This window comes from Kogia breviceps, chromosome 9 (assembly GCF_026419965.1).
Source record: "Kogia breviceps isolate mKogBre1 chromosome 9, mKogBre1 haplotype 1, whole genome shotgun sequence".
Lineage (NCBI taxonomy): Eukaryota > Metazoa > Chordata > Mammalia > Artiodactyla > Physeteridae > Kogia > Kogia breviceps.
The window spans coordinates 41,559,332-41,572,384 of NC_081318.1; the positions used below are offsets into that span (position 1 = coordinate 41,559,332).

Here is a 13,053-nt window from a genome sequence, read left to right on the forward strand (position 1 = left end):
CAGCCATATATGAGTTCCAGTTTCTCCACATTGTTACCAACTCTTTTTTTTTTTTTGTCAACTCTTGTTTTTATAGCCATCATAGTGGTATGAAGTGGTATCTCGTGGTTTTGACTTGCATTTCTCTGATAACTAATGATGTTGAGCATCTTTTCATGTGCTTATTGGCCATTTGTATATCTTCTTTGGAAAACTACTTGGATCTTTTGCCCATATTTTAATTGGATTATTTGTGTTTTTATTGAGTTGGAGTTCTCTATATATTTTAGATATGTCACTGTTCAGATATGAAATTTGCAAACATTTTCTCCTGTGGGTTGTCTTTTCACTTTCTTGATGGTGTCCTTTGAAGCATAAAAGTTTTTAATTTGGATGAAATCCAACTTATCTATTTTGTTATTTGTACTTTTGGTGTACAAATCTAGGAATGCACTGCCTAATCCAAGGTCATGAAAATGTATGCCTCTGCTTTCTTCTACAAGTTCTATAGCTTTAGCTCTTACATTTAGGTCTTCGATCCATTTTCAGTTAATTTTTTGTGTATGATATGTGGTAGGGGTCCAATTTTATTCTTTTATTTGTATCCAGTTGTCCCAGCACCATTTATTGAAAATAATTTGATTACTCTTCTTGTTTTAATAGAAAAAAATAAGAATGCTTCAAAGTCATGAGCTGGCAGTAACATTGTGAAGAATGCTGATGTTCTGTTTTGTGTAGCATTATGTATGACATCCAGATCTGGAGAGAGATAAGACCATTTCATTCACACTGAACAACTGCTCATTTTGCATTTATTTCCTCTGTGCTTCAGGTTTGAGTTCTCTGAAAATCAATTTGTTTTGATGCCTGTAAGATATACAAAGCTTTAAAATATTATTATAAAGAGGAAGGATTTAGGAATGATTGATTTGTGAGCAGAGATAATATATTGATTCATAATTTAGCAAAAATATGTAATCTTTTTGGTCCAATGTTTTTAAAAAGGTAAAAGTATGTTTGGTAGCCTGTTTCAATCCATTTTCAGCAAGAAACATTATCCCACCTGATAACTGTTCTTATGGAACTCAAAAGTAGATTATATTATATGATTTTCTAACATAGTGATGGAGGAGTTGGCTAAGTAGGAAAATAGAAAAGTGCAAAGTCAGACTCATGCAGACTAGGGATCCAAGACCTGGACAGTAGGATAGGTATATATTAAGATGTTCTGGTTCCAGGAGTTTTAAAACTGATTAGCGAAACTTATGTTGCATCGTTTACTGTTTATATTTGTTATTCTTAGAAATGGAAGGAAGCCGAGAATATATTTGATGTTGATGGATAAATTGGGGCTAGATTTCCACATGGATGAGGGAAGTAGCTGCTTGCTCGAGTAGACCTCAAGAATGTGAGCCATACCAGTTCTGTCTACCAGAGTCTGCTCTGCCTAAAAATCTACCATAGAAGATATTTTTTGAATTTTTAAATATTTTCATGTGTTTCCTCTTTAAATACAAATACTCTGGAGAAGGGATATCAATGACTAAACTGGCAAGTGGGAGAAGGTAACTAGATAGTGAAAAGAAAGGCCTGGAGATTCCAAAGTAGAGGGTACTTAAACAGTTTAGTATTTTCCAGTTGTAATAAAAATATATGTTTAGTGCAGAAACTTAGAAAAGTATGGAGAAGAGAATAATTATTATAATTCCACCACCTCTAGGTCACGACTTTTAACATTTTAGTGCGTTTTCCCTGCTGTGTATAAAATAGATAACTAACAAGGACCTACTGTATAGCACAGGGAACTATACTCAATATTTTGTAATAACCTATAAGGGAAAATAATCTGAAAAAAATAGATATGTATGTGTAACTGAATCACTTTGCTGTACACCGGAAACTAACACAACATTGTAAATCAATGATACTTAAAGAAAAAAAAAAGGAAAATACATTTTAGTGTGTTTTCCTTGTTCCATGCCTAATGTTCATGGTTTAGTTAGCATGCTTTTGTTTACATGTCTATATTTTTTCATGCCGTTAAAAGCTGTCAGCGTTTCTTTTTTGTCAGCATTATTTTAACTGACTGCATATATTTCATGCAATGGGTATACAGTAATTAGATTAAGTTAAATCTTTAGGTTGTTCCTCTTGTGCTTTTAAATTTCATAGAAATAGTTTTGGTAGTTGTCCACTCCAGGGGAGCTTCTTGCATAGATTCTGTTGGAAGGAGGCTAGTCAGTAAGCTGTGCAGTGGAGGCACCTGCTATAATAGGCCTGCCCCAGCATTAGAGTCAAAGGAGGAGGACCACAGCTGAACCAGTTATATGGGAATTGTCCGTTCCTTCCTCACAGCTATCAATATACTGAAGGGGAAGAGAGACCGTGAAAATAGGGGAGAGATGAGAAGGAATCAAATCATTGATTATGCCTTCTTTTCCCAGTGAAGGTTCTTTAGGCCTCAGGCCAGACCCTGCCTAGGAGAGGGGAAAGAGCTTTAATTGGATGTGTGATTTATGTTTTAAATTGGGTTAAATTAACTTGAAGTGGACTTTTTTTTTCTTTTAATACTTGAACATTTTTGGAAGTTAAATTGGTTGAGGTTTATTTGAAGATAGGAAAGGGATATGCCGGATGGCAAATTGAAAGTGATGATTGGGGAACCTGGAGGTCAGTTGTTGGGACTCTGGGCTTTCACTGCCAAGGGCCCGGCTTCAAGCCCTGGTCAGGGAACTAGGATCCCACAGGCTGCAAGGCACGGCCAAAAAAGAAAAGTGATGATTGGAGAAAAATAAGCTGCTGCTTGTTTGAATCTCCCACCAAGTAATAATGGGAGATGTAGTTTTCTGATTAACTTAAATGGTGATATTAATGGAGAAGAGAGATTGGATGTAAAATTTATTCCCTCTTAAAGGTGTTAACCATGTGGAGGTGTGTGAAAGCTTGATTCTTAAAATGATACAGATATTGATTCTCTGAGCTCTAGGGGGAGAGGATGAACTCTTTTTTTCCTGTAAAAACAAACAAACAAACAAAAACTTGTAAGGAGATGTGGGTCAAAGGGTACCAACTTTCAGTTATAAACTGAATAAGTTCTGGGTATCTAATATATAGCGTGATGATTATAGGTAATAATAGTATATTGTATACTTGAAATTTGCTAAGATCTTAGATGTTCCCACCACATTAAAAAAAATGTAACTAGGGCTTCCCTGGTGGTGTAGTGGTTGAGAGTCCGCCTGCCGATGCAGGGGACATGGGTTCATGCCCTGGTCCGGGAAGATCCCACATGCCGCCTGGTGGCTGGGCCCGTGAGCCATGGCCACTGGGCCTGTGCGTCCGGAGCCTGTGCTCTGCAACGGGAGAGGCCACAACAGTGAGAGGCCTGCGTACCCCCCCCAAAAAAAAAAGTAACTATATGAGGTGATGGATTTGTAAATTAACTTGATTGTAGTAATCATTTCATAGTGTATACACGTATTAAGTCATCACATTGTACACCTTAAACACGTGATTGTAGAACCTAAATATATATAATTTTTGTCAATCATACCTCAGTGAAGCTGGAAAAAATGACTTTTTCCTTTGCATATTGTAAACCATTTGGAAAACTTCTGTATAGTGCAAATAATTAAACATCAGTGCAACACATGATCCCTTCTCAAACGTGAACATCATATCATGTAGCCTTTGGGTATATTCTTTCAGGCTTCCTTGTGCCTTTTTTAAATTGCTTATTGCCTTTTTTTTCCCCCAAAATTGAGATCATACTTGTAAAATTTTTGTGGCCTGCAAGAGGTTGCATAAGGAAGCAGAAATTGTTGTAACACAAAAATGTTCACTGATGAAGTAACCACTAAACATTCCTGACTTCTCTCTTAAAACTTGAATTTATTCACCTATCCAACCACTGTCTCTCTCTCTGTGCTGGGGTCTATTTAATGCAGGGAAGTCAGTGAAGGATACTGGAGATCTGTGTGGTCACTGACAAATTTGTCTAGGTTGGACCAGTTGAAAAACTAATAAAGAAAAATATCTAGAGATGACAACAGGATGGGCACTTCAGTGAAGAATGACTGTACATGACATATTAAGATAAGTTTTTGGGAACATCCATGTAGCTCTCATGAAGGATTGCTGCCATGATGGTGCCATGTAAGTCACGCAATGAAAAATGATGTGCTATTATTGCATATCATTTTGATAGAAAAATTACATCCCCCCCAAAAGCTCCCACTATTTTTATTCATTCTTTGATTATCTAATAATTAGTTGATACGTATAAAGGTTGCCTCAGTGTTGTTAAACTGCCAAGGTAATTTTTAAAAATCTTATATTTATAGGGTACTTTTTCAGGATAAATTTTCAATCAAATCTTTGTTCCCTATTATGAATATGAACGAATACTTATTAATGAGTGTGAATACTTAATAGCCTTCTACTAAGTACCATTTATTGATGATAACAAGGGTCACCTGTATTTAAGTTTTTCTAAAGTCTCTAGACTGTTATAATAAGTAGTAACCGGATAACCGCATTTTCCTACTGAGTAAGCATTTGCTAGAAAAGCTAGCTTTATCCTAAGTACATACTTTTAAAAACCTATACACACAAGTTATAATTAAAAATTTCTTTAACTTTTTTTAGGTCTAGATATAAGTTCAGTATAGAAGGTACCACTTCTGTCTCTTATGGAATTAAGGCAAATTTTCTCAGATTCTTCTAACTGATATATTGATGACTGGTGACCATTAGACTGGTGTATGCAAATACCTTAGCTAATCTGCTAAATGGGCTTTTAATTATGTGCTAATTTGTTCTTTTAATTATCCTAGTTGTCATATAAATAAATTAGCCTCTGGGGTATTTGCTGTGTTTCCATTCTCTGAGATCCTTCTGGCTTTCTACTGTGCACATGGATCACCTGGGGAATCTTGTTAAAATGCAGATTCTGATTCAGTATGCACGTGGCTTGGAGGCAGGCAAAATTCCAAATTTGAAGCCAGCTTCCAGGACAATGCCAGTGCCAATGCTGCTGGCTTTTCGACCACACTTTGAATATCAAGGCTTTTAATAGCAGCTTTGGGAACGCAAGCCAGGCAAACTTGTTGAAGCCATTTCTTGTTATGATAACTTTATGATTCACTCCTAGTTTATTAGTTATATATATTTTTCCTGTGGGGATATATATATATTTACTTGTAACTTGTAGCACATGAGTTTTACTGTAGTTTTTGTGTTGGGCATGTCATCTACAGTGGTATTTATAAAGAATGGTAACATACTGATGATGATGTAATAATTGACATGTATTGACTACTTAGGTCTGACACTGTGCTTTACAAAGTTTGGCTAAATTTTCTCAACAAAACCATGCAGTATACATTATTGTTGTTATCCCCATTTACTAATGAGGAGGCTTGGTAACAAGTTTAGTGACTTGCCCGGAGTCACACAACCAGAAGGTGGCAGAGCCAGGATGTCAGCTCAGGTAGTCTGACTCTAGAGCTTGTACTTTTAATCTCTTCACTAGTCTGACAACTGCTAGAAAGCATAGGCTCAATATCATATCAGGTTATCTGAATTTTCTAGCTTCTGTCACCATTCATATAAGATATATTTGAATTTTCTAGCTTTTTCCCAGAAGACCTTTGAATAGCATTATCCTTCCTTACGTTTTCCCTTTTTTGTGGCTTTCCCATAGATACTGATGATCTGTGATTTGTTACCAGTTTTTTTTAGTCTTTCTGTATATTTGTGCTTAGAGAAAAAGATCTCAACTTTCATATTCTTTTGATATGAAAATTTATGAAGAATGAAAATTAGGTAGTACCCTGCCCAGAATGAAAGATAAAAGTGTTCTTAGTAATGTTGAGACTATGTGTTTCTGCCAAAGGGTAGTAGCCCAGGAAAACATCAGGTTCTATAGGATCATCACAGAAGAATGGTTGATTCTTCTGTGTGTTCTTAAAAATTGGGAATTTTTTTCTTTACCCAAATGGTAATTATATTCTAGTAATTAGCCTGGAGACATACCTTCTGAGTTCTCCTGCAAAACCACCAGATGGTCTTAGAGAAGCCAAGAGAAACTGAGAACTCTGCCTTAGCTTCTCAGCCTGTTAGATGTTGACAGTTGTGCAGTGCTTGAGCCTTTATTCCGTGTTAAGAAGTAAGTATGTACACAGGTGTTTGTAAAAATTTATGAAAATGAGCAAAAGCTGTTTAGGATTAGAAAAATATGTTACCGTAGCTGCAATTTAATTTGGAAATCGGTAAACACAGAACAGGTCATGATAAATAAGAATATAACTAGCTCATTACTCATGTCGAAGTAATAGGAGGCTGTTTACTTTCATTATCTGTGTTTCTTTTACAGTCCATCAATATTATGGAACTGACTTTACAAAAGTATGGAAGCTATGAAAAATTTGAACAGGCCACTGGTGGTAGCCTGCTATCTAAAACTCGAATCTGGAGTCATGTTAGGAAATACATGATGAAAGAAGGCTGCATGGGTGAGGTATGAATCATGAGTGAGCATGACAAGTTGACTGAGCATTTTAACTCTCAGTCACTGCCACGTGTTTGTTTTTTCTGCAGGTTTTGTTTTCCCAACACTATTTTACTCATTAAATAAGTCATCCAGATTTCTTACTAAATATAAGTCTAAGTTTTTGTTGCATTGAATTGTTAATGTTCAGTTTTTTTCTGTTTTTCCTTTTTTCTTACTACCATTTTTGTATAGCTTGTAGGATTATGTGAATTGGCTTATGGAAATTATTAATGAAGAGATTTGGCACAGTGACTTCTCTTATTAATGTCCAGTTCCTGGTGTTCAGTCTCAAAATAAGCTTTGGCCCAGCAGTGACCAGAACTCTGGCTCCTGTACCTTCCTTTGCATTATTCCAGCTCGGGGGACTATATTTGAGAGCACTGCAGAGGCACAATTTCAGTTCTCTGTGTCTTCCTCCACACAGCTGTCTACTTGTCTTTCAATCCAGTAAAGGTTCTTGAGTTCCTAAAAGCTCAAAATTGCAAGGGTCTGCATTTCATCTTCTTGGTTTCTGGGAGATTCAAGATGGTGTAAACAAAAGAAAAAGGTGTTAATTTATGGGTCCATTGTTGTCCGTGAAAACTTTCTCCCCCTGCCTTCTACGTTTTGTCATATATATATATATATAATATATAATATATGTATATATATTATATATACATATATATAATATATATATATTTATATATATAATTTGTATATTTAATTTTTATATATGTAAATATATATATATATATATATATATTTTTTTTTTTAACTCTTACTCCTTAGATTGTAGTTCATCTTACTGAGGACCTGCTTTCCCGAGCTTCCATGACAGTAGTAAATGGATGTCCAACACTGACCATCAATGTTTGCACCGCACGTGAGCATTGGCTGGAAGGAATGCTGAGGCATGAAATAGGTAGGGGGCAACCCTTCTCCATTTATTCAGTTGTAATAGTAGAAATTACTTCAAGGACTTGTTCGTTTATAATGCATTTTTTCTTAGTAATATTTGGCAAAAAGTAATGAAATTGTTAGGTGTCACTTGAACTAAAGCTAAGATATTAATGTCTTATTTCAAATTAGATTTTTTAGGGTACCGTATAGAGCTGTATTAAGCTTGGAGAGTCATTTAACTCCTCTGGATTTCAGTTCCCCCATCTTCAACTGAGGGAATTGAATTAAGTGATCTCTAAGATTCTTTTCAAATATGAAGTCTATAATTTGACTCTTAAAAGGAAAATTAATTGCTGTAAAAGTTATACCTCTTCTAATGAGACATGTAATCCTTCTGAAGGCTGTGTACTCCTTCAAACCAAAGGGCATTAGTGTCAGATCATTTTCTACTTTGTTTTGATTTGTAGGTACACATCAATTTGGTTTTAGAACTGTTGGTAGAATCTTTTTTTGGAGAAGAATTAAAATAAGAATGGCATTTCTTACTTTTCATGTGCCTTTTCTTCTACATAGGCACACATTATTTTCGAGGTATTAACAACCTTCAGCAGCCATGGAACAGTTGGACTGGCCGTAAAAAACATGAGCTAAAGCCAAACAATCCCACAGAGGAAGGACTGGCAAGTATTCACAGTGTCCTGTTTAGAAAAGACCCCTTTTTATGGAGGGCTGCCCTCCTCTACTACACTGTTTATCGAGCCAGCCACATGTCTTTTTGTGAATTATTCAAAGATATTGGAAAGTTTGTCAAGGACCCCAACACAAGATGGGATTATTGTGTACGAGCCAAGAGGGGACGGACTGATACCTCCCAACCAGGTGTGTGTCCCTTGACAGTAGATTTTCTGATTTATTGGGTAATTGTCTTTTTTTTTTTAATTTTTGAATTTTATTTTATAAAACAGCAGAATTTTATTTCCTAAAAGACCAGGTTCTCACTAGTTATCCATTTTATACATATTAGTCTATATATGTCAATCCCAATCTCCCAATTCATCACACCACCACCACCACCCTCCCGCCGCTTTCCCTCCTTGGTGTCCATACATTTCTTCTCTACATCTGTGTATCAATTTCTGCCCTGCAGACTGGTTCGTTTCTACCATTTTTCTAAGTTCCATATATATGCGTTAATATACAATATTTGTTTTTCTTACTTCACTGTATGACAGTCTCTAGATTGATCCACGTCTCTACAAATGACCCAATTTCATTCCTTTTTATGGCTGAGTAATATTCCATTGTATGTATGTACCACATTTTCTTTATCCATTCGTCTGTCGATGGGCATTTAGGTTGTTTCCATGACCGGGATATTGTAAATAGTGCTGCAATGAACATTGGGGTGCATGTGTCTTTTTGAATTATGGTTTTCTGTGGGTATATGCCCAGTAGTGTGATTGGTGGGTCATATGGTAATTCTATTTTTAGTTTAAGGAACTTCCATACTATTGTTCTCCATGGTGGCTGTATCAATTACCAACAGTGCAAGAGGGTTCCCTTTTCTCCACACCCTCTCCAGCATATGTTGTTTGTAGATTTTCTGATGATGCCCATTCTAACTGGTGTGAGGTGATACCTCATTGTAGTTTTGATTTGCATTTTCTCTAATAATTAGTGATCTTGAGCAGCTTTTCATGTGCTTCTTGGCCTTCTGAATGTCTTCTTTGGAGAAATGTTTATTTAGGTCTTCTGCCCATTTTTGGATTGGGTTGTTTTTTTTTTTAATATTGAGCTGCGTGAGCTGCTTGTAAATTTTGGAGATTAATCCTGTCAGTTGCTTCATTTGCAAATATTTTCTCCCATTCTAAGGGTTGTCTTTTTGTCTTGTTTATGGTTTCCTTTGCTGTGCAGATGCTTTGAAGTTTCATTAGGTCCCATTTGTTTATTTTTTTAATTTCCATTACCCTAGGAGGTGGATCAAAAGATCTTGCTGTGATTTATGTCAAAGAGTGTTCTTCTTATGTTTTCCTCTAACAGTTTTATAGTGTCCAGTCTTACATTTAGGTCTCTAATCCATTATGAGTTTATTTTTGTGTATGGTGTTAGGGAGTGTTCTGATTTCATTCTTTTACATGTAGCTGTCCAGTTTTCCCAACACTACTTATTGAAGAGGCTGTCTTTTCTCCATTGTATATCCTTGCCTCCTTTGTCATAGATTAGTTGACCATATGTGTGTGGGTTTATCTCTGGGCTTTCTATGCTGTTCTTGATCTATATTTCTGTTTTTGTGCCAGTACCACACTGTCTTGATTACTGTAGCTTTGTAGTATATTCTGAAGTTCGGGAGCCTGATTCCTCCAACTCCATTTTTCTTTCTCAAGATTGCTTTGGCTATTTGGGGTTTTTTGTGTTTCCATACAAATTGTGAAATTTTTTGTTCTAGTTCTGTGAAAAATGCCATTGGTAGTTTGATAGGGATTTAATTGAATCTGTAGATTGCTTTGGGTAGTAGAGTCATTTTCACAATGTTGATTCTCCAATCCAAGAACACGATATATCTCTCCATCTGTTTGTATCATCTTTAATTTCTTTCATCAGGGTCTTACAGTTTTCTGCATACAGGTCTTTTGTCTCCTTAGGTAGGTTTATTCCTAGGAATTTTATTCTTTTTTGTTGCAGTGGTAAACGGGAGTGTTTTCTTAATTTCTCTTTCAGATTTTTCATCACTAGTGTATAGGAATGCAGGAGATTTCTGTGCATTAATTTTGTATCCTGCAACTTTACCAGGTTCATTGATTAGCTCTAGTAGTTTTCTGTTGGTATCTTTAGGATTCTCTATGTATAGTATCATGTCATCTGCAAACAGTGACAGTTTTACTTCTTCTTTTCCAATTTGGTTTCCTTTTATTTCTTTTTCTTCTCTGGTTGCCGTGGCTAGGACTTCCAATACTGTGTTGAATAATAGTGGTGAGAGTGGATATCCTTGTCTTGTTCCTGATCTTAGAGGAAATGCTTTCAGTTTTTCACCATTGAGAATGATGTTGGCTGTGGTTGGTCATATATGGTCTTTATTACATTGAGCTAGGTTCCCTCTGTGCCCACTTTCCGGAGAGTTTTTATCATAAATGGATGTTGAATTTTGTCAAAAGCTTTTTCTGCATCTATTGAGATGGTCATATGATTTTTATTCTTCAATTTGTTAATATGGTGAATCACATTGATTGATTTGGGTATATTGAGGAATCCTTGCATCCCTGGGATAAATCCCGCTTGATCATGGTGTATAATGATCATACATGCACCATGTGTATGGATTCTGTTTGCTAGTATTTTAATGTGTTGTTGGATTCTGTTTGCTAGTATTTTGTTGAGGATTTTTGCATGTGTGTTTATCAGTGATATTGGCCTGTAGTTTTCTTTCTTTGTGACATCTTTGGTTTTGGTATCAGGGTGATGGTGGCCTCGTAGAATGAGTTTGGGAGTGTTCCTCCCTCTGCTATATTTTGGAAGAGTTTGAGAAGGATGGGTGTTAGTTCTTCTCTAAATGTTTGATAGAATTCGCCTGTGAAGTCATCTGGTCCTGGGCATTCGTTTGTTGGAAGATTTTTAATTGCAGTCTTAATTTCAGTGCTTGTGACTGGTCTGTTTTTATTTTCTATTTCTTCCTGGTTCAGTCTTGGAAGGTTGTGCTTTTCTAAGAATTTGTCCATTTCTTCTAGGTTGTCCATTTTATTGGCATAGAGTTGCTTGTAGTAATCTCTCAAGATCCTTTGTATTGCTGCAGTGTCAGTTGTTACTTCTCCTTTTTCATTTCTACTTCTGTTGATTTGAGTCTTCTCCTTTTTTTTCTTGATGAGCCTTGGTAATGGTTTATCAATTTTCTTTATCTTCTCAAAGAAGCAGCTTTTAGTTTTATTGATCTTTGCTATTGTCTTCTTTCTTTCTATTTCATTTATTTCTGATCTGATATTTATGATTTCTTTCCTTCTACTAACTTTGGGTTTTGTTTGTTCTTCTTTCTCCAGTTCCTTTAGGTGTAAGGTTAGATTGTTTATTTGAAACTTTTCTTGTTTCTTGAGGTAGGCTTGTATTGCTATAAACTTCCCTCTTAGAACTGCTTTTGCTATATCCCATAGGTTTTGGATCATCGTGTTTTCATTGTCATTTGTCTCTAGGTATTTTTTGATTTCCTCTTTGATTTCTTCAGTGATCTCTTCGTCATTTAGTAATGTATTTTTTTAGCCTCCAAGTGTTTGTGTTGTTTATGTTTTTTTCCCCTATAATTGATTCCTAATCTCATAGCGTTGTGGTCAGAAAAGATACTTTATATGATTTCAATTTTCTTAAATTTACTGAGGCTTGATTTGTGACCCAAGATGTGATCTATCCTGGAGAATGTTCCGTGCACACTTGAGAAGAAAGTGTAATCTGCTGGTTTTGGATGGAATGTCCTATAAATATCAATTAATTCTATCTGGTCCATTGTGTCATTTAAAGCTTGTGCTTCCTTATTAATTTTCTGTTTGGATCATCTGTCCATTGGTGTAAGTGAGGTGTTTAAGTCCCTCACTATTATTGTGTTACTGTTGATTTCCTCTTGTATAGCTGTTAGCAGTTGCCTTATGTATTGAGGTGCTCCCTTGTTGGGTGCGTATGTGTTTATAATTGTTATATCTTCTTGGATTGCTCCCTTGATCATTATGTAGTGTCCTTCCTTGTCTCTTGTAACATTCTTTATTTTAAAGTCTATTTTATCTGGTATGAGTATTGCTACTCCAGCTTTCTTTTGATTTCCATTTGCATGGAATATCTTTTTCCGTCCCCTCACTTTAAGCCTGTATGTGTCCCTAGGTATGAACTGGGTCTCTTGGAGACAGCATATAAATGGGTATTGTTTTTGTATCCATTCAGTGAGCTTGTGTCTTTTGGTTGGAGCATTTAATCCATTCAGGTTTAAGGTAATTATCGATATGTATGTTACTGTTACCATTTTCTTAATTGTTTTGTGTTTGTTATCTAGGTCCTTTACTTCTCTTGTGTTTCCCAGTTAGAGAAGTTCCTTTAGCATTTGTTGTAGAGCTGGTTTGGTGGTGCTGAATTCTCTTAGCTTTTGCTTGTCTGTAAAGCTTTTGATTTCTCCATCGGATCTGAATGAGATTCTTGCAGGGTAGAGTAATCTTGGTTGTAGGTTCTTCCCTTTCATCACTTTAAATATATCGTGCCACTCCCTTCTGGTTTGTAGAGTTTCTGCTGAGAAATCAGCTGTTAACCTTATGGGAGTTCCCTTGTATGTTATTTGTCTTTTTTCCCTTGATGCTTTCAGTAATTTTTGTTTGTCTTTAATTTTTTCCAGTTTGATTGCTATGTGTCTTGGCGTGTTTCTCCTTGGGTTTATTCTGTATGGGACTGTCTGCACTTCCTGAGTTTAGGTAGCTATGTCCTTTCCCATATTAAGGAAGTTTTTGACTATAATCTCTTCAAATATTTTCTCGGGTCCTTTCTCTCTCTCTCCTGCTTCTGGGACCCTATAATGTGAATGTTGTTGCATTTAATGGTGTCCCAGAGGTCTCTTAGGCTATCTTCATTTCTTTTCATTCTTTTATCTTTATTCTCTTCTGCAGCAGTGAATTCCACCA

At 35.9% G+C, this 13,053-nt stretch overlaps 1 protein-coding gene across 8 annotated transcripts in view; it reads left to right on the plus strand.

The window, feature by feature from the left end:
* Window positions 1-13,053, plus strand: part of MATCAP2 (microtubule associated tyrosine carboxypeptidase 2) — an 86,994-nt gene that overhangs the window by 43,409 nt on the left and 30,532 nt on the right. For 6 of the 8 annotated variants that reach the window (XM_059073665.2, XM_059073667.2, XM_059073670.2 and 3 more), the window contains exons 3-5: window positions 6,356-6,499; window positions 7,304-7,436; window positions 7,988-8,293. In XM_059073665.2, coding sequence (XP_058929648.2) covers window positions 6,356-6,499; window positions 7,304-7,436; window positions 7,988-8,293 — 583 coding nt within the window. Of the gene's footprint in view, window positions 1-3,937; window positions 4,135-6,355; window positions 6,500-7,303; window positions 7,437-7,987; window positions 8,294-13,053 lie in introns of those variants that run through there. The other 2 variants (XM_067042344.1, XM_059073669.2) reach the window with 2 other exon arrangements.